The 21,537-nt window shown below is 41.2% G+C and overlaps 1 protein-coding gene across 1 annotated transcript in view; it reads right to left on the reverse strand.

Annotated features, from left to right (window-relative positions):
- GALM (galactose mutarotase) overlaps window positions 1-21,537 on the reverse strand; it is a 141,311-nt gene that overhangs the window by 45,216 nt on the left and 74,558 nt on the right. The window contains exon 6 of the mRNA XM_053711930.1: window positions 19,823-19,964. Within this exon, the coding sequence (XP_053567905.1) occupies window positions 19,823-19,964 (142 nt within the window). The remainder of the gene's footprint in view (window positions 1-19,822; window positions 19,965-21,537) is intronic.

The raw sequence follows: 21,537 nt of genomic DNA on the forward strand, positions 1-21,537 counted from the left end.
CTGGAACGTCTCTTAGCCAGACTTGAGAGAACTGAAACAGTCTGCCCCCAACCTCATCCAAGCCTGGATCGGGGACAACCCCTTCATGCTGACTTAGAGTCGGTAGTGGGTTTCTTAGACTACTTCCCCTTGTTCCAAGACTGATTTGGCTTCCAGGAGGGCTTGGAATTGTCCTGTTTGGACGAGGAAGAGGATGGCTTTCCTCTAAAGTTCCAAAAGGAGCAAAAATTACTCTGACGTCCCTTAGGTCTGCTCTTTTTGTCCAGAGGCAGAAAAGACCCCTTTCTGCCTGTAATGTCAGAAATGATCTCAGCCAGACCCGGTCCAAACAAGGTCATACCCTTGTAAGGAAGCGCCATAAGCTTGACCTTAGACGAAACATCGGCTGACCAGGATTTCAACCATAAAGCCCTTCTGGCTAACACTGCGAAGCTGGAAGCCTTAGCACCCAGTCTAAGAACTTGAAGAACAGCATCTGCAATATAGGAATTGGCTAGATTAAGAGCCTTAATCCTATCCTGAATCTCATCTAAGGGTGTCTCTTCCTGAAGAGAATCAGACAAGGCATCAAACCAATAGGAGGCTGTACTAGTCACAGTGGTAATGCATACTACAGGTTGTCATTGGAGGCCTAAATGTACGTAAATCTTTTCAAGTAAGCCTCCATCTTTTTATCCATTAGGTCCTTGAAAGAGCAACTATCCTCAATGGGAATAGTGATTCTCTTAGCCAGGGTAGAGATGGCCCCTTCCACCTTAGGAACCGTAGACTAAGACTCCTTGATACACGTCTCCACCGGAAACCTCTTTCTAAACACTTGGTATGGAGTAAAAGGCACCCCAGGCTTCTCCCATTCCTGAGTTATGATTTCCTTAGCCCTATCTCGCACAGGAAACACCTCTGAGGAGGAAGAAACATAAAAAAAAACCTATTCATTTTACTAGACTTCTTAGGCGTAACTACCGCCTGGGTCTCTGAATCATACAGAGTAGCTAAAACCTCCTTTAATAGTAACCAAAGGTGTTCAAGTTTAAACCTGAAGGAAACTCCTTCACTATCAGACAAAGGAATCAAACTGTCCGAATCTGAGGCCTCACCCACAGAATAAGAGCCTTCCTCGTCCTCACATCTATGAGGAGCATGAGACTCATCGCCAGGGACAGATACCTTATTATCTGAATTTAGATCTCTTGCGCTTCCCTGAAAACCTGCAAAACTCGGTCAATGTTGCAGATACCACTGAGGATACCTGCGCAGCAATCTCTGCCTTTAAAAAAAACTCCACTAGGAGTTAGTGAGGAACCGCAGGACAGTGTTAGATGCCAAGGAGGCTTGGAACAAAATAGGAAATGGCCCTGGTAACACCTAGACAACATCCTCCTGAAAGACATTAGGCTCCACATTGAAATAAAATTCTTTACCCTATAATGTAAGCTTAATACAGGAAGAACAGAATTGCATGGGTGCTGCGATTTGAGCCTCTAAACATAATAAACAAGGTTTAAATTGAACAGCATCCTGATCCATGTCAGACATGCTTGTAAATATCCCTATGGCCTTAACTGCTATCTTAATAATGACCAGACTATGAAAAGTCTCAATAAACGATAAAGCAGGAAACCTGTAAATATCCTGCTTCTAGCTCTATATCTAACTAAAGGGGACACAAAAGAAATAAAAACGCTATATTTAGATTAATCAGATCGGTTATGCCTAGAAGAGCTTGTCGCTCCGACTAAAACCTCCCTCCACACCTCAGTATACTGAGATGCCTCCTTACCGCCACCGATAACCGGCTGCTCTGACCTCTCCTTTAGTGCTACGAGCGATGAAGTTCCCCCAGGAAACACAGCCCCAACGAAGAGATTCACCTCTGTAGTGAAACAGGGCCAAGAGACGTGCTGATTACGTGACTGAACGTAGGGGAGGCACGAAAACCTTGCGCGGAACACAGGGAAGGAGGGGGGCTTGGCCAAGCAGATCCAACACGCCATTGTGTGAAAAAGGCCAAACAGAATAAAAACAAAGTAAAAAGCACCCCAAAATATAACTGGAGCCCTATGATAAGTTAAAACCACTCAAAACGTCTCTCAAACACTGTGGCTGAAGCCATGTCTTAGCGAAGCCCTTATACCAGGGTGAGCTAAAAGGTCCCCATACACAAAGTAAAGTGTATCACATTCTAAGTGCCCTTTCTCCCTCTGGAAGACTGTTAAGCTGTCCGACATTAAAAAACAGTCCCCAGGTATGAGTGGACACCTTCCTCACAGCAACCCGGCCAAAATGCAGATAGCAAAGTAACCAACATTGGTAACTGAAACTAAGTCAACATATGTGGGGAAAACGCAGCAAGCACCTCTTTGCAAGTTCCCCACTGCTTTAAAGCCACCACAGCTTGACCAGAATGACTAACATGGATCATAGCTATACCCTAAAAATTGCTTGAAGTAATCCATCTTCTTCAGAAAACACTATTTTAATACCCTAAAAATTGCTTGAAGTAATCCACCTTCTTCAGAAAACACTATTTTAATTACACACTAAACTTCACCTCCTCCATGTACGAGAGGCAAAAAGAATGACTGGGGTTTATGGGTAGGGAAGTGATACTTAACAGTTTTACTGTGGTGCTCTTTGCCTCCTCCTGCTGGCAAGGAGTGGTATTCCTAAGAGTAACTAAGATGAACCCGTGGACTCACCACATCTTTAGAAGAAAAAGCAAAAGCAGCAGAATACTCCAAGCCCAGGAAACTAAAGGTAACTTAGAAAACATGGAGGGGCGGAGCTTGGCCGTGCAGCGAGATGGCCATCGCATAGAATAGCTCCTAGGCTCTGATCTCCCAGCCCGGTGTAAAACCTGCAAGAAACGGGTGTAAAAACACTTTTTAGAGAGACAACAAGTGCGGTAGGCGGAGAGGCAATAAAAAAAAAGAAACCCAACGCTTCCATTACACCGCCAGCAGACACGGAAGAAAAGAAGGCCCAGACCGCAGGACAAATTAGGAAGCAGAGGAGGTACTTGGTAACGGAGCCTGAGGGGGAGGCGGATGGAGGAGAGGCAGCTGCACCGGAGTGACAGAGGAAGCTGAACAGGTGGAGGAAGGCGACCCACGCTCCACAATAGACAGCCACGTGGGGGGACTGCAGCAACTCACTCCGGGTAACAGCACAAGCTCCACAGACACCACACATGCAGCCAAGCCTTTTAAAAAAAAAATAGAATAAGAGGCGGTTAAAACAACCATAGCGGAACACAAAGGGGACCAGGGGGATAAAGTAAGAAGACTTTCCTTAAAAAATCAATGTGAGCAGAGGCTGCAATTAAATAAATAAGCAAGACATTACCACGCACGAATTAAAGTCGCACATAGAGGAGATACATATTAAGCATATACAGGCATAGCAACCAGGCCAGAGAAATACAACAACCCCAAATAAAGTAGCCGAAATATAAGACACACACACAGTGCTGGAAGGGGACAGATTGCAACGCTGCAGATCAGACACGCCTGACATTGGTGGGCCTCAGAGGTGATAAGCATCGCATACACAGAGCAGGAGCAGAAGAATATCAGTACTAAGTAAAGTGAGAACAAATAACAGCCATATACTACACATCCCCACAGGTCATGCTCCCCCATAAGATATCAAGGCCACACACATTAACACACAGGGCAGTGACTAAAGATAAGAAAAAACTGTACCCCTGGGAGGCATGCCAGCCAAAAAGACACAAAAAATAGAAGCACAGCCCAAATCAACAATGTTAAGTCAGTATTTGAAGACCGCAGAGGGGCCATCACACGCAAAAGGAGATAATATAAGAGAAACCGCACCGTCAACAGAGACAGCCTCTGCATTACCCACTGTACCCTTGCCCCCGACACATTCCTCAGACATCACAAGAGAGGACTTAAAACTTTTAGCCTCAAAAGAGGACATAAACATGGCCATGGCAGACATGAAAAATATGTTTCAGGAACTGAAAAGAGATATTAAACGCATTGATCAGAAAGTGGGTACGCTAGAGGAAAGTCACAACACAACTACTCAGGATGTGCACCATCTGTCACAGCTCATGTATAACCAGGAGGAAACCATACAGAATCTACTCGACAAAGTAGAAGACAGGCAATAGAGGCCGCAGAAACAACCTCCGAATCAGAGGAGTACCAGAGAGCATTCTACCGAACGCGCTCCCTGGATATTTGCAAGATTTGTACAGAACAATAAAATGAAATAGCACATCTCCGGACATTGTTATGGAAAGGGCGCACAGAGCCTTGAGAGCCAAACCATCTGCCAAGGCGCCTCCGAGAGATGTCATAGTCAAGTTCCTGAACCATCAGGACAAAGAGGAAATAATGAAGCAATCCCGACAAAAGCCACAATTCACTCATGCGGGGATCCCAATACAAATATTTGCAGATCTTAATCCCACAACATTGCAAAAAAGGAGGGAGTTGTAGTTTGTCACCTCAGTACTACGGAAGGAGAACTTACCCTACAGATGGGGCTTTTCGGTAAGCATAACTGCCACGAGAGGAGACAAATCGTCAACATTCAGGAATCTGGACGACATGGAAACTTTTTGCGAAACCCTACAAATAAAAGTTACGCCACTGAGAGATCATGCTGGTAACTTCAGCAACCCTGGCAGGGGAGTGGAGACACATAAGGGACCCTAGGTGAAACATGTATCCATCAACCTCTCATGGCCTATGATGAACTATTTCCCACTCCTCTTCACAAGTCCCAGAAGGGGACTATGACTACCGGACTATTAAACAGCAGACGGGTAATTTTTACAACAGAAGGGCTATCTCTGCTGCGAGAGCAGGATAGTCCAAAAAGAATGCTTGTTTGCACTTGAATTAAATTATTTAGTTTAGTTCGGTCGGTTACTGGAACTTGAGACAGAAAAATATGCCCAATTTTAAAATATAACCTTTATTAGTTGATTTCATAAAAAAGACAGCATGAAGTATGTGTGTATGCTACCCTTCGAAATGTTAAAAACACTCTCTCTGTTGCAATTATTTAATACTTAGCCATCACAGTATCTAATATATAGGATACTTAGTAATTCAATTATAAGACCTTGATAATGTTATGGGTGTAAATATCGGTTAATCTTCCCTGTGGCTATATGGCCTTATATATGGCCAATCTATTAGATTACCACAAAGGGATATTGGTATTTTATATACCCATTACACTTGAATACTGAGGTCTTAGTTTGTAAATTTGCTCTCAAGTTATGACAAATTGTAATGTGTGTAGCACAGCTCAGGAATTTGGATTATTAATTGCTTAAATTAAGGTTCTAGTTAGATGTGTCTAAACAAGAAAACTAGACCCAATACTCACGAGTTAAGCTTCACATAACTGAATATTGATCTATGTATATATCACTTATTCATATGAGTTATCACTTAGTGAGTTACTGCAGTATAAAACTAAAACTATGTTGCTTAGTTGTCTTGTAATTCGGTCGAGTTTGGATTAGCTTCTATGTAATAGTCCGTCTACAATTATGAGGGGGGTCAACATGCATGTACTAGTTTTGATTGGCTGTAGTCTGCATTTACTGATACTGTACGCTATAGTATTTATTAATAGTAATTCAACATTATGATAAATTATGTAAAGTTCAACAAGCTCACAAGATCTGTGCCAAATATATAATTGGATTATTCTTAATTTATCCAGCTTTTATTCCAGTGTGAAATATTGTGTCTTGTCACACTGCCTGTGTTTAAGTTTTGCTGCAACGTTATAGACTGTTAGCTTGTAGTGGCTAACCCAAAATATCTAGTATAATGTCATATACTAAGTACAAGGTATCAGATTTCTAGTATATTGCTATTCTCTCCCCCTCTATAATATATATTCTGTGTTGCTGCACAATTATTAGCTAGAAACTTGATAAATCTTATTTAAGCTGATATACCAAAGCTAGCATTATGCTCTGAAGACCTGAAAGTTACACAATTTTTTCCGCTAAAGAGAGCAACAGGATATACCTGCTTGTGACTGTAAACAGCCACAAATTACTAAGTATGGTTTTTAAAGTAATAATTTTTAAGCTAAAGTAACATAAATAGTTTTTCAAACAGAGAGGCAATTAAAAAAACACGAGGACCCCGACGCAGCGTTTCACTTAACGCATCCTCAGAGGGGTGACAGTTACAGTTACTGACGCAAATTGTTCTTACTGTTTACCATTGATGCTTAGCTACTGAAGCTTGCAAGTTGATATGTTGATATGTTGCTTTGTTGATCCGTGTACAGAAATGCAATATGAAAAGGCTAGCGTGATGTGTAGAAGTAATAAGCTGACAACACATAGTTTAGTAGGTTATAAAGCTTAGGCTTAGCATTGACACATAGCTGCACAAAAGTGCACTACTGAAAGTGGGCACCTCACGTAAGTAGAAAGCACCTATAGGGATACTGCACACATTAATTCCACCTTTAAGGGCAGAGTGGAGTCTGTAAGCACACTAGGCTGCAAACTTAAGGTCAAACTAGAACACCATGCTTCATCTGTTATTACTAAAACCTCCAATACAAGATTAGCATAGCAACACTGATGAACATTAACATGAAAGAACCCGGGGTGTTGTGCGCTTAAGAATAATGTATAATAGTTTATGTATTAATGCTTATATAGTAATGATAATGTAAACTATGCATCTTAAAGTGGATCGCATCAGGTGCTTACCAAAACACTACTTATAAGATACACGGAGATAAATATTGGCACAATACCACTTATCCCCACATGACACACAACACCAACCGCAATAACATCCAGAAAAGGATACAATAAGATTCCTGAGACATATCTCTATAGGTATACAAATAGCCAATGGTTATGAAGTAAAAGATGATATAAAAACTGGAGGTAGGGCCCAAGGAACTAATCTTAAGACCTCCTCACAACCACTGCACATCGCCTCGCCTGCACACATACAAGCCCCCTCGCATAACACAACACCCTAAGGCTTACACTGTTTCTCGAGACAAGGTCTACCCCGACCATAGCTGCAGAGAACATGGATGGCATATGGCGTCACATAAGCTCAGCGCAACAATAGCAGGCATATTAGAGGTAACTATGTGGCCTATTATTACATCCCACAACAACAGATTAATTACCACGCCATGTTGCATGAAGACATATTAAAATTTAAACTACACATACATTAAATAACAATTATTTACTATACAAACACTGGGCTGGGGGTAAGGGATACCACCCTCAGTTACTACATTAGACTTCTGAATACTCCTACAAAAACACGGAGATATCGGACTAATTACTACGTAAGTACACCAAAGAAAGTGTATGGAAGTGGGCTGCCGCCACACCAACCCCCGACTATAACCTATATAGTAAACTCAGTTAACCCATACTACCACATAAACACCCCTACCCTCCTTCCCTCCCACAGATCTAACTACTCAAACAAATAGATAAATACAAACACTCTAAAATAAGGTCAACAGGAATGCCAGGCCAGGGAACTGTCCCACTCTCACACAAGGTACGACTTATAACCATCAATGCAAAGGGCCTTAACAGTCCAGAGAAATGCTCTATTGCATTCAGGGACTTACATAGGCAGGAGGGGGACATAATTTTCGTTCAGGAGATGCATTTTAAGAAGGGCAGAGAACCCAAACTACTACACCATAGATAGATACCATAGGATATATATGTCTTTGGGGCTGACCAAGACAGGAGGGGTAGGCATCTTGATTAAAAACAAACTTCAATTCCAACCAACACATGTGGAAAAGGATAAAGAGGGAAGGTATATATTAGTAACAGGTCTGCTATATAACAGATACATAACACTAGTAAATATATATATGCCTAACCAACAACAACACAAAGCATTGCTGACAGTTACACAAAAAATTTTAGAATTCGGCAAAGGCACATTATTTCTGGGAGGGGACTTTAACGCGCCTCTAGATCCCACTGTGGACACAACCAACGGCTCCTCCAGCATGCCCAGGAGGGTACTTAAAGGGACACTGTATCCAAAAAAATTATTTTGTGATTCAGATTGAGCATGAAATTTTAAGCAACTTTCTAATTTACTCCTATTATCAAATTTTCTTCATTCTCTTGGTATCTTTATTTGAAATGCAAGAATGTAAGTTTAGATGCCGGCCCATTTTTGTGAACAACCTGGGTTGTCCTTGCTGATTGGTGGATAAATTCATCCACCAATAAAAAAGTGCTGTCCAGAGTACTGAAACCAAAAAAAAGCTTAGATGCCTTCTTTTTCAAATAATGATAGCAAGAGAATGAAGAAAAATTGATAATAGGAGTAAATTAGAAAGTTGCTTAAAATTGCATGCTCTATCTGAATTACAAAAGAAAAAATTTGGGTTCAGTGTCCCTTTAAATCTATTAATCATTAATTGCAACAACTTATGGTACACGACATATGGAGAGCACTGCATCCTAGGGATAAAGATTTCACATTCTACTCACACCCACATCAGACATACTCTAGAATAGATTACATTTTGACAGATCCCGCCACACTATCTCAAGTACACAACTCAGAAATCCTACCAAATCCTACCGGAGAGGCCACTACTTCCCTACATTTGGAGACTGGAAGACTTTCTTTTACAAAACCCCCTGCACAAACTAGAGATAGGTAGAGAACTAAAAGAATACTTTAGGCTTAACAACAATGGGGCGGCATCAATGTTATGGGAGGCACACAAAGCAGTCATTAGAGGGGTTATGATAAAAATTAAGAGCCAACAGCGCAAGCAAAGTAGACAACAATACAACTCGCTAAAAGCACAAATAGCATACTGGGAAACCAAACATAAAAAGAACGCGACGTTGGTTACAATTCTAAACTCACTAACATAAGTTAGAGAGGAGCTTCACAATCTCCAACTAAAGGAGACACAGTTAAGGTCGCTACACCTATGACAACAATACTTCGAATTTGGTAACAAACCAGGCGCGCTCCTGGCCAAAGCTCTCAAACGGAAACAATTTCAAACACATATTGCACATATGCAGGATAAGCAAGGGACAGAACACAAAGACAGCCAAAATATAGCTGAAACTCTGAGAGTATATTATTCATCATTATACAACCTAAAAACAGCTGACGCGGTAACCAGCCCTAACATAAATGAAGACACAAACCTGACAGAAATTGAAGAATATCTAAAAGACACAGAAATACAGACTATTGACCCAGACGAAGCAAAACAATTAGAATCACCTATAACACATGCAGAAATCCAAAAATCAATCAAAGATATGTCGACAGGGAAGAGCCCAGGGCCGGACAGATTTGGAATATCATATTACAAACAATTTACAGCATTATTAACTCCCTATCTAGCTGACATGTACAACACTCTACTTAAGGAAGGTGGCTTCACTAGGAACCTACTTGAAGCGCATATAACGGTACTGCCAAAACCCGGCAAACCACCTAACAAACCGGAGAACCTCCGCCCAATCTCGTTACTTAATTCCGATATAAAAATATACGCAAAAATTTTTGCCACACGAATAAATAGAATATTACCTAAAATAATCAAGTAGAAAGAGAGGATTGGTACACTCACAGTATGTATCTATGTGGAAAATTTCAGTTCTCTTTGGAAGATAAAATATCACAATATATTAAGAGATATGTTGGTCCCGGGACTTCAGTCCAAATAACCCCCACTCACCACTCAGCTAGGAAGCTTTGCCTTCACCCACCAGGGGGCGAGCCGTCCGTCTATATGGAAAACCAATGTAACCACCTGGGAGACTCCAAAAAGCGTGCTGGCCGGTACTTGTTTTCGGCGTAAGCAAGTGCGTCTGCAATCTGCGCTGGTATCCCTGTGGTAGGTAGAGTATAGAGACAGGCGGCAAGATCCGTAAGAGTTGGCTGTTGTCCAGATTACTCTCTCTGGTATTCGGCATTCAGCGTGTGCGTGCGTGAGTGTCGGGGGGCGTGACCATCTTCACCCGGGATGGCAACATTTGGCAGGGCTGTAGTGGTAATGGGTATCCGTAGTCTGGTGATAAGCCACAGCAAAAAATGAAGAAGGAACGGATGCCCAAATGAATGAAATAAAAAGTTCTTTATTTAAACAAAAAGTTTAAAAGTTGCAGACAGGGACAACAGTGAGAATGCAGGAGTAAGACAGGCGAGACACCAATGGGCTTACATGTTTCGGCACTTAGCCGTAATCATAGCCTAAGGTGTCACAGTTAGCAGTGATTTTAAAAGCAGTACAGTGCATGCTGATTGGTTAAAACATATAGACAAAAGCACGCCTATTTTACAAAACAGAAAGGAACATTAGAAATTAACCCTATATGCCTGGTAGAGCTCTGGAAGGAGTAATGGAAACAAAAAAGGAAAAAGGAGAAGGGGGCAAAATAAATAATAAAGAAAATAAATATATCTAAAATATTAGATTATGCATCAGGGCAAAAATGAAAGAGGGAGGAATATTAAGAAAGGTATTTTCAGCAAAAATAACAGGAAAATGAAAACAATGAAAAAAATAGAAAGTATAACAATGGTTCTAATATAGATATTAATAGCTTAATATCAGGTGGAATAATCATGCAAAAATAGATACAAAAACAGATACAGAAATAAATAGCTTCCTTATAAATAGGGAAGGCTAAATAATAAATAAAGCTTATTTTTATATTTATTTTTATTCCCAGAAGTTAATTAGATCATATTTTGAAATCAAACCCAGAGGGAGTCTAGTTTTTAGGGTAAAAATCCAGTAAACCTCTCTTTTGGCCAAAGTGTCATCTAGATTGCCACCTCTATTGGGAATTTTTGCTTTTTCTATTGCTGCCCATCTAAAGGAGTCTAAACTACTGTTATGTTTAGTGACAAAGTGTTGGACCAATGGGGTAGTGGATTTCCCTTTAGATATGGTTGAAAAGTGCTCCCTAATTCTAGAGTTGACATCCCTAGAGGTTAAACCTATGTATTGCACCTTGCACACCGTGCAAAGAATTAGGTACACCACATAGGTACTTTGACAATTAAGACATGTCTTGATAGAATATGTCTGACCAGTCACAGTAGAGGAAAATGTAGAAGTAACAAGAGCATAGTCACAGGGCTTGCACTTGCGATGGCCACATTTGTACATTCCCAAATGTTGTAACCAAGAGCTCGTAGAGCTTTGTGTTTGTTTGAGTTGTGTGGGGGCCAGAATGGATGCAAGCGTGGGACATTTCTTGTAGGAACATCTAAACCCATTGTTTACTGTTTCTTGAAGTTTGTCATCTGCAGCAAGTAAGGGGAAATGTTTCTTGATTATGGTACAAATCTGAGGATATTGTTCACTGAAAGTCGTCACAAAGTGAACCTTATTATGAGCCTCAGTAGTCTTACTGGGTTTATCCCATAGTAAGGTGGCTCTATCCAATTTGTCTACCTTATTTCTGGCTGCTTTTATGTGTGTGCGTGTATACTTTCTCTCCTTGAGTCTCTGTTCAAGCATATTTGCCTCCTGGATGTAATCAGATGTCTTGCTACAATTTCTTTTTAAGCGGACAAATTGTCCCTTAGCTACCGCAGAAGCAGTATTGGAAGGATGACAGCTAGACGCATGCAGGAGGGTATTGCCTGTGATTGGCTTGCGATAAACTGTAGTGTGTATAGGTCCCTCAACATTTCCAATGAGAGATAAATCTAGGTAGTTAATAGACCTAGAATCCGAGACAAAAGTAAAGTGGAGATTGAGGTCATTAGTGTTAAGAGACTCCACAAAGAGGGGGATTTGTGTTTGTGGACCAGACCAAACCAATAAAAGGTCGTCTATATACCTCTGATAAAAACGGATTGACGATTTGAAAGGGTTACCATCTCCAAAAATGTTGTATTGTTCCCATTTACCAAGGTATAGGTTGGCATACGAGGGGGCATATTTAGCCCCCATCGCCGTACCACACTTTTGGAGAAAGTATTTTCCCTCAAAGGCAAAAAAGTTGTGTGTCAGAAGGAAAGTTAAGACTCGCACAATATATGCCTGAAAATCCTGAGTATAGTCAGTAGCAGTGGCAAGAAAATACTCAACCGCCTCAATGCCCTCTTTGTGGGGAATGGTGGAATAAAGGGAAACCACATCAATGGAAATCCATGTATAATTGTGTTCCCATTTGAGGTCAGCGAGGAGGTTGAGTATGTGCTTAGAATCACGGGTATAAGATGGCAATGCTAGTACCAAGGGCTGGAGAATAGCATCCAGCCATTGGGACAGGCGCTCCAAAAGTGAATCGACTCCACTCACTATTGGACGTCCTTTGACTTCTACCAGAGATTTGTGGACTTTTGGAAAGAGGTGGAATAGTGGCATTTTAGGATTAGATACAAAAAGATAAGAAGCTGTGTTAGCATCTAAATAGCCATATTCCACATCATCATCCAAAATGTCAGTAAGAATACATTTGTATTCATTAGTATTACTGAGGATTACTCAGCTGTCTGTTGGCCTCAGCTAGATAGTCTGTTTTGTCCATTACAACTATAGTGCCGCCTTTGTCAGCGGGACGTACCACCAGTTGGTCATTTTGTTGGAGTGTTTTGAGTGCTTTTGTGTTTTGTTTGGAGTGTTTTGGGCATCCGTTCCTTCTTCATTTTTTGCTAAAATAATCAACCCTGACCAAGTGGGATTTGTCCCAGGCCGTGAGGCGAAGGACAATACCCTAAAGGTACTACAACTCTTATCCCACACACAAAAACACAGGATTCCCTTAACGCTTACCTCCACGGATGCAGAGAAGGCATTCAACAGGGTGAGCTGGTCCTTTCTAAGGGTCACCCTGTTTAAGATGGGCTTTAGCCAGCACTTTATAGAGATGATATTCGCACTTTACACTACACTAACTGCAAAGGTGAAAGTAAATGGTTGGCTATCGGATAGCTTCTCAGTCGCAAATGGAACAAAGCAGGGATGCCCCCTCTCCCCAATCTTATTTGCAATCTCAATAGAGATTCTGGCCCTCAAAATACGCAATTGCACACAGATCACGGGTATCTAATTAGACCACACAGAGCATAAAATGGCGATGTACGCAGACGACGTTCTGCTAACACTTACAAACACAGAAACATCTCTTCCAAGAGCCTTACAGGTCTTTAAAGAATTTGGTAAACATTCCAACTTTTTGTTAAACGTCAGTAAATCTAAATTTTTGAATATCACCATGCCGGCAGACAAAATATTGCAAATAATGTTAGAATGTCCATTAAAACAGCAACATGATAGGATGAAATACCTAGGGATATATCTTTCGGCACAAGCAGAGATACTATTTCAAGCTAATTACAAGCACTTAGAAGGAGCAATAATAAGGGATCTTTCTTGCTGGAAAAGCAAAACCTTTCGTGGATGGGTAGAATCGGCATCATAAAAATGAATGTACTGCCCAGAATCCTTTATGTTTTGCAGACCCTACCCATTACACTACCCCTGGAACACTTAACAAAACTACAGAATGCACTTGAGGCATTCATCTGGAACGGCATTAGACCAAGGAGAGCTAAGCAAACATTATATTTACCCAAGGAGAGGGGAGGGTTGGGGATTCCAAATCTACAGACATATAGACAGGCAATAATATTGCAGAGGCTGGTGGAGTGGTGCACAAATTACCCCAAAAAACATTGGCTTCAGATAGATAGGGCTATTCTACACACAAATAATCCAGGCCATCTGGCGTGGATACCAAAAAAACAAAATTTATGCTTACCTGATAAATTTCTTTCTTTTGCGATGTACCGAGTCCACAGATTCATCCTAACTTGTGGGATATTGTCCTTCCTGACAAGAAGTAGCAAAGAGAAAACCACAGCAGAGCTGTCTATATAGCTCCCCCCTTAACTCCACCCCCCAGTCATTCGACCAAAGGCCAAGGAAGAAAAGGAGAAACTATAAGGTGCAGAGGTGACTGAAGTTTACATAAAAAAAATACTATCTGTCTTGAATAGACAGGGTGGGCCGTGGACTCGGTACATCGCAAAAGAAAGAAATTTATCAGGTAAGCATACATTTTGTTTTCTTATGCAAGATGTACCGAGTCCACGGATTCATCCTAACTTGTGGGATACCAATACCAAAGCTTTAGGACACAGATGAAGGGAGGGACAAGACAGGAACCTAAACGGAAGGCACCACTGCCTGAAAAACCTTTCTCCCAAAAATAGCCCCTGAAGAAGCAAAAGTATCAAATTTGTAAAATTTGGAAAAGGTATGAAGCGAAGACCAAGTCTAAAGCATCATCTTTAAAAGCCCATGTGGAAGCCACCGCTCTAGTGGAGTGAGCTGTAATTCTTTCAGGAGGCTGCTGTCCAGCAGTCTCATAAGCCAAACGGATGATGCTTTTCAGCCAAAAGGAAAGAGAGGTAGCCGTAGCCTTTTGACCTCTACACTTTCCAGCATAGACAACAAACAAAGAAGAAGATTGGCGAAAATCTTTGGTTGCCTGCAAATAAAACTTCAAGGCACGAACCACGTCCAAGTTGTGCAACAGATGTTCCTTCTTAGAAGAAGGATTAGGACACAGAGAAGGAACAACAATTTCCTGATTGATATTCCTGTTAGAAACAACCTTAGGGAGGAACCCTGGTTTGGTACGCAAAACCACCTTATCAGCATGGAAAACAAGATAAAGCGAGTCGCACTGCAGATAGCTCAGAAACTCTTCGAGCTGAAGAGATAGCAACTAAAAACAGAACTTTCCAAGATAGAAGCTTAATATCTATGGAATGCATATGTTCAAACGGAACCCCTTGAAGAACATTAAGAACTAAATTTAGACTCCATGGCGGAGCAACAGGTTTAAACACAGGCTTGATTCTAACTAAAGCCTGACAAAAAGCCAGAACGTCTGGGACATCAGCCAGACGCTTGTGTAATAGGATAGACAAAGCAGATATCTGTCCCTTTAAGGAACTAGCTGACAATCCTTTCTCCAATCCTTCTTGAAGAAAGGACAAAATCCTAGGAATCCTTATCTTACTCCATGAGTAGCCTTTGGATTCGCACCAAAAAAGATATTTACGCCATATCTTATGATAGATTCTCCTGGTGACAGGCTTTCGAGCCTGAATCAAGGTATCTATGACCGACTCAGAGAAACCCCACTTTGATAAAATCAAGCGTTCAATCTCCAAGCAGTCAGTTGCAGAGAAATTAGATTTGGATGCTTGAACGGACCCTGAATCAGAAGGTCCCGTCGCAGTGGCAGAGTCCATGGTGGCAGAGATGACATGTCCACCAGGTCTGCATACCAAGTCCTGCGTGACAACGCAGGTGCTATCAAAATCACCGAAGCCCTCTCCTGTTTGATTCTGGCAATCAGACGCGGAAGGAGAGGGAAAGGTGGAAACACGTAAGCCAGGTTGAACGACCAGGGTACTGCTAGAACATCTATCAGTACTGCCTGGGGATCCCTGGACCTGGATCCGTAACAAGGAAGCTTGGCGTTCTGACGAGACGCCATCAGATCCAATTCTGGTGTGCCCCATAGCTGAACTAGTTGAGCAAACACCTCCGGATGGAGCTCCCACTCCCCCGGATGAAAAGTCTGACGACATAGAAAATCAGCATCCCAGTTCTCTACTCCTGGGATATAGATCGCAGATAGATGGCAAGAGTGAGTCTCTGCCCAACGGATTATCCTGGAAACTTCTATCATCGCGAAGGAACTCCTTGTTCCCCCCTGATGATTGATATAAGCTACAGTCGTGATGTTGTCCGACTGAAACCTGATGAAACCGGCCAAAGCCAGCTGAGGCCACGCCTGAAGAGCATTGAATATCACTCTTAATTCCAGAATATTTATCAGGAGGAGGGTCTCCTCCTGAGACCACAAACCCTGCGCTTTCAGGGAATTCCAGACTGCACCCCAGCCCAGTAGGCTGGCGTCCGTCGCCACTATAACCCACGTTGGCCTGCGGAAACACATTCCCCTGGACAGGTGATCCTGTGACAACCACCACAGAAGAGAGTCTCTGGTCTCTTGATCCAGATTTATCTAAGGAGATAAATCTGCATAATCCCCATTCCACTGTTTGAGCATGCATAGTTGCAGTGGTCTGAGATGCAAGCGAGCAAATGGAACTATGTCCATTGCCGCTACCATAAGTCCGATTACCTCCATACACTGAGCCACTGACAGCCGAGGAATGGAATGAAGAGCTTGGCAGGTGGTTATAATCTTTGATTTCCTGACCTCCGTCAGAAAAATCTTCATGTCCACCGAATCTATCAGAGTTCCCAGGAATGGAACTCTTGTGAGAGGAATAAGAGAACTCTTTTTCACGTTCACCTTCCACCCATGAGATCTTAGAAAGGCCATCACTAAGTCCGTGTGAGACTTGGCTAGTTGGAAAATTAAGATGTCATCTAGATAAGGCGCCACTGCAATGCCCCGCGGCCTTAGGACCGCCAGCAGGGCTCCTAGCACTTTTGTGAAGATTCTTGGCGCCGTGGCCAACCCGAAGGAAAGAGCCACAAACTGGTAATGCCTGTCCAGAAAGGCAAACCTTAGGAATTGGTGATGATCTTTGTGGATAGGAATGTGTAGATACGCATCCTTTAAATCCACGGTGGTCATATATTGACCCTCCTGGATCATTGGTAAAATAGTCCGAATGGTCTCCATCTTGAAGGATGGAACTCTTAGGAATTGGTTTAGGATCTTGAGATCTAGAATTGGTCTGAAGGTTCCCTCTTTTTTTGGAACCACAAACAGATTGGAGTAGAAACCTTGCCCCTGTTCTGCTTTTGGAACTGGGCAGATAACTCCCATGGTAAAAAGGTCTTCTACACAGCGTAAGAATGCCTCTCTTTTTGTCTGGTTTACAGACAATTGAGAAAGATGGAATCTCCCCTTTGGAGGAGAATCCTTGAAATCTAGGAGATACCCCTGGGTTACAATTTCTACGGCCCAGGAGTCCTGAACGTCTCTTGCCCAGGCCTGAGCAAAGAGATAGAGTCTGATGACTGAACATACCTCATTGCTGTATAGCAAGAAATTGTTCCTCACACTGAAGTTTTCCTGTACTCTTCAGCTCATGTGGGAACAGCAGTGGACCTTAGTTACAAATGCTAAGATCATCATCCTCCAGGCATAAATCTTCATCTATGTCCTGCCTGAGAGTAAATAGTACAACACTGGTACCATTTAAAATAACAAACTCTTGATTGAAGATAAAATAAAAACTAACAGTTTAACACCTCTTCTCTTTACCTTCCTGCTTAGAGCCAGCAAAGAGAATGACTGGGGGGTGGAGTTAAGGGGGGAGCTATATAGACAGCTCTGCTGTGGTGCTCTCTTTGCTACTTCCTGTCAGGAAGGACAATATCCCACAAGTTAGGATGAATCTGTGGACTCGGTACATATTGCAAAAGAAAAGAAAGACTGACGCTGATAGAGGATTATCCTCTGATAAAGGAGCTCTTCGCGACATGGGACAAGATAACTCACACCTCCACTCATATATCGACATTGGCATCACCGATGACACCATACTTAGACAACCCTGATCTTAAAATTAATTTGTTAAAACGATACGACTATAATGGCCAACACATTAAAGAAAACACAATATGTCACCTGACGCAGCCACAACACCATAAACTAAAAAGCCTGGAAGAAATAATAGACACAGGCCCCTCCATGACATGGATGACACATGCACAGATAAACCACTACATTGAATATCATAAACACAAATCATCCCTCCTCAGGCCTGCGACTGACTTTGAGAGACTGTGCTTGGCAGACAAGACACCCTCTCACTTAATCTCTATCTTATACAAGAGGCTTCAGGTAGCCGGCGAGGACAGCTTACCAACATACATCAGGGCATGGGACAGGGAACTGACTTTAGGACTAACATTTAAAACATGGAAATCAATATTTCTTAATAATAAGGTGGCATCCATCTCAGCTCAGGTGCAGGAGACTAATTTTAAGTTCTTGACAAGGTGGTACCTGACACTGGCATGATTAAAAGTGCTCTAACATCCAACAATTCTGGAAAGATATAATAGCACATATCTGTAAGGTATTGGGGACTATTGTCCCCAGGGACCCGAAAATATTACTTTTTATAAGCCTTCCCAAATTAAGGGAAGTGGCGAAATGAAAACTGCTGCTAACAATGCTAAGCAGTGCAAAAATGCTGATCCCCAGACATTAGAAATCTGACGCGATCCCCACATTTGGGCAATGGGTGAAGCAAGTCGAGACACTTTTGCAATTAGAAAGATATCATTACATTAGAAACGTTTTCGAGGTACACGAAAGAATGCTGATGATATGGACCTGAGGCCCTTGCACATTAATAGACACGATTTCCGCACTATAGATTTCTATAATGTAACTCACCCCCTCCTCACTAGAGTATAGCCCCTCCCCCCTTCCTTTTGTCTCCCCCATCCATCCAAAACCGGGCCCTGGCGGTGGCCCAGATGATATCTCAAAAAGAGATACAGACAATAATTTAGATTTAGAAGGTACCTGCTTAAACGATCCTATTAGAGCAGTGCATCACGGTTACTATTTTATGTTATAGTTAAGTTATTGTTATCATATCGTATTCAGCCAAAATATAACATATATTTTAAGACTAAATTCTATTGAAACTGGACATTGGAAAGTCATTAAAAATATGTGTATAAGGCCCAAAAGAGGTCTAAACTTGTTAAATTCGAGACCAAGCTAGACATGCAGGACTCAGGAGAATGTAACCGCTTACACGTGTAAAACTGCTTAAGTTTTAAAATGTACCATTCTTGATGCCTGTTATGTATAGTTACAGTATAACATGTATGTTCAGTTAAACAAAATAAAGCTTTTTAAAAAAAAATAAAAAAATTAGAAAACATGAGCAAGGTATATTAAATGAGCCTATTAAAGGGACAGTCACGTAAAAATGAAACATTCATTATTTAGATACTTTTAAAGAACTTTCCAATTTACTTCTATTATCAAGTTTGTTTTGTTTGCTTGGTATCCTTTGTTAAGTAAATCTAGGTAGGCTGATAGGAGGTTAGGAGCGTTCTTGCAACTATGTATGACATTGCTATAAAGACACAAACACTGCTGTCATAGATTGTTAAACTGTAGGCAGGCTGATAGGAGCATAGGAGCATGCACGTGTCTTTAGAAGTCTATGGCAGCTGTTTGCACCTAGGTATAACATTGCTATAAACACTGTTGCAAATACTGCTGCCAGATGGCTAAAGGCACGTGCACGCTCCTGAGCTCACCTAGGATTACTCTTTAACAAAGGATTCCACGGGAACTAAGCACATTTGATGATGGAAGTAAATTGGAAAGTTGTTTAAAACTGCATGCTCTATCCAATTCATTTAAGTTTAATTTTGACTTTACTGTCCCTTTAATTTAAGGAAACTAATCTCCACTCAAAATGTGGCAGAAGTGCAAAAAGAAACAGCTGCTACACTCTAGGCAAACAGGAGTTTGAATCACCAAAATGCCAACTCCCTGTCCTAGATAAACTAAGCCTAGGAAATCTTTTGTTGAACACCTGGTGTCATGAAATGCTTCAGTAATTTACTGCTCTGATGCATTTTTTATGACCCTTTAAAGTTTTCTAAATGTAATTCATCACTGGAATTGTTTTCTGATAGCCATAGCAAACATTCTACAACCTATACTGACCATATTTTAAGTCTCTTCTGAACATGGCTATTCTAAAAATATTTATTAAAAAAAATTGGTGTCTTATTTTTTGATATCCGGAAAGGCAACTTTTACCTTGCACAGTTTCTCAGTTCCTTGGTCTCGACTAAGCAAAAGTTGTGATCAAAGCCATCTACAGAAAATTTGTTTATTTGTTCCCCGAGTTTAACTGGCTTTCTCAAGTCAAAGCAAGTGCCCCCAACCGATGCAATTTCTCCTGAAAAACAGATTATAAAATTGTAATGTATTGTAAAGGAGACAAGAAAAATAATTGGTTGGTTAAAATGTAATACATACAAGTTATTTTTAATACATTATTTTACCAGTAGAAATTAACACATGCTTATGTTAGATATATATACATTAGAAACCGTAAGCAGGTGTCATTGTTGTGCCATATTGGTTAACAGTTGTGGTCGTAATCAAACTGTTATCTGCAATTTAGTGACGTTTCAGAACAGATGTGCTGCTATATATATATATATATATATATATATATATATAATTATAATTATAGGCAGGTGTATATATACCTATAATACTGAATAATAAATCATCCAATGTGTATTTTATACTTAGCCACCAGTAAGTCTATTGCTTGTACCCCTTAGTTACCAAACCAGTCCAGCAAAAATGGAGAATAGTAGGGCAGTCCACAATATTGTCCAATTATAACAGCATAACAGCATGTGTGACAGTTCCCCAAATGCCTCTAATCTCAGCTGCTTCGTCCAGGGTGGGAGTTCCCTCTTCGAAAATAAAATCCTCCCCAGATTGTTCTGAAAAGATAGAGAGTGGACAAGCGTGCAAGGGGGCACTCCTAGTGAAGATCGTTTGTATCAGTGTTATTCACTAAAATTAATGTATAAATGCAAACTCACGTGATTCAACCTCATCCAGTATGAGGTATAGATAAGACACTTGATTAAAGATGATATCTTATTCCTGGTCTCCTCCTGCTGAAGTCCTCTATCTTTTTCCTGTTTTAGCCCGAAATACTGTCCCACGATGCAACAGAGGCTTGGATGTATAGCTCTCTATATCGTCAGAGAGATCTAAGTAAAGGAGGCCATGTTAATAAACATATATATGTACACACAGTAAAACTATACAACTTTTTCTGTTTAAAACTTTCTCTGTTTAAAACCAGTGTGCAATGTGAAAAACAGAATTTATGCTTACCTGATAAATTTCTTTCTTTTGCGATGTACCGAGTCCACTGAGAAACTATAAGGTGCAGAGGTGACTGAAGTTTACATAAAAAATACTATCTGTCTTGAATAGACAGGGCGGGCCGTGGACTCGGTACATCGCAAAAGAAAGAAATTTATCAGGTAAGCATAAATTCTGTTTTCTTTTGCAAGATGTACCGAGTCCACGGATTCATCCTAACTTGTGGGATACCAATACAGGAACCTAAACGGAAGGCACCACTGCTTGCAAAACCTTTCTCCCAAATATAGCCTCCGAAGAAGCAAAAGTATCAAATTTGGAAAATTTGGAAAAGGTATGAAGCGAAGACCAAGTCGCAGCCTTACAAATCTGTTCAACAGAAGCATCATTTTTGAAAGCCCATGTGGAAGCCACCGCTCTATTGGAGTGAGCTGTAATTCTTTCAGGAGGCTGCTGTCCAGCAGTCTAATAAGCCAAACGGATGATGCTTTTCAGCCAAAAGGAAAGAGAGGTAGCCGTAGCCTTTTGACCTCTACGCTTTCCAGCATAGACAACAAACAAAGAAGATGATTGGCGAAAATCTTTGGTTGCCTGCAAATAAAACTTCAAGGCACGAA

Source organism: Bombina bombina, chromosome 4 (genome assembly GCF_027579735.1).
Source record: "Bombina bombina isolate aBomBom1 chromosome 4, aBomBom1.pri, whole genome shotgun sequence".
NCBI lineage: Eukaryota > Metazoa > Chordata > Amphibia > Anura > Bombinatoridae > Bombina > Bombina bombina.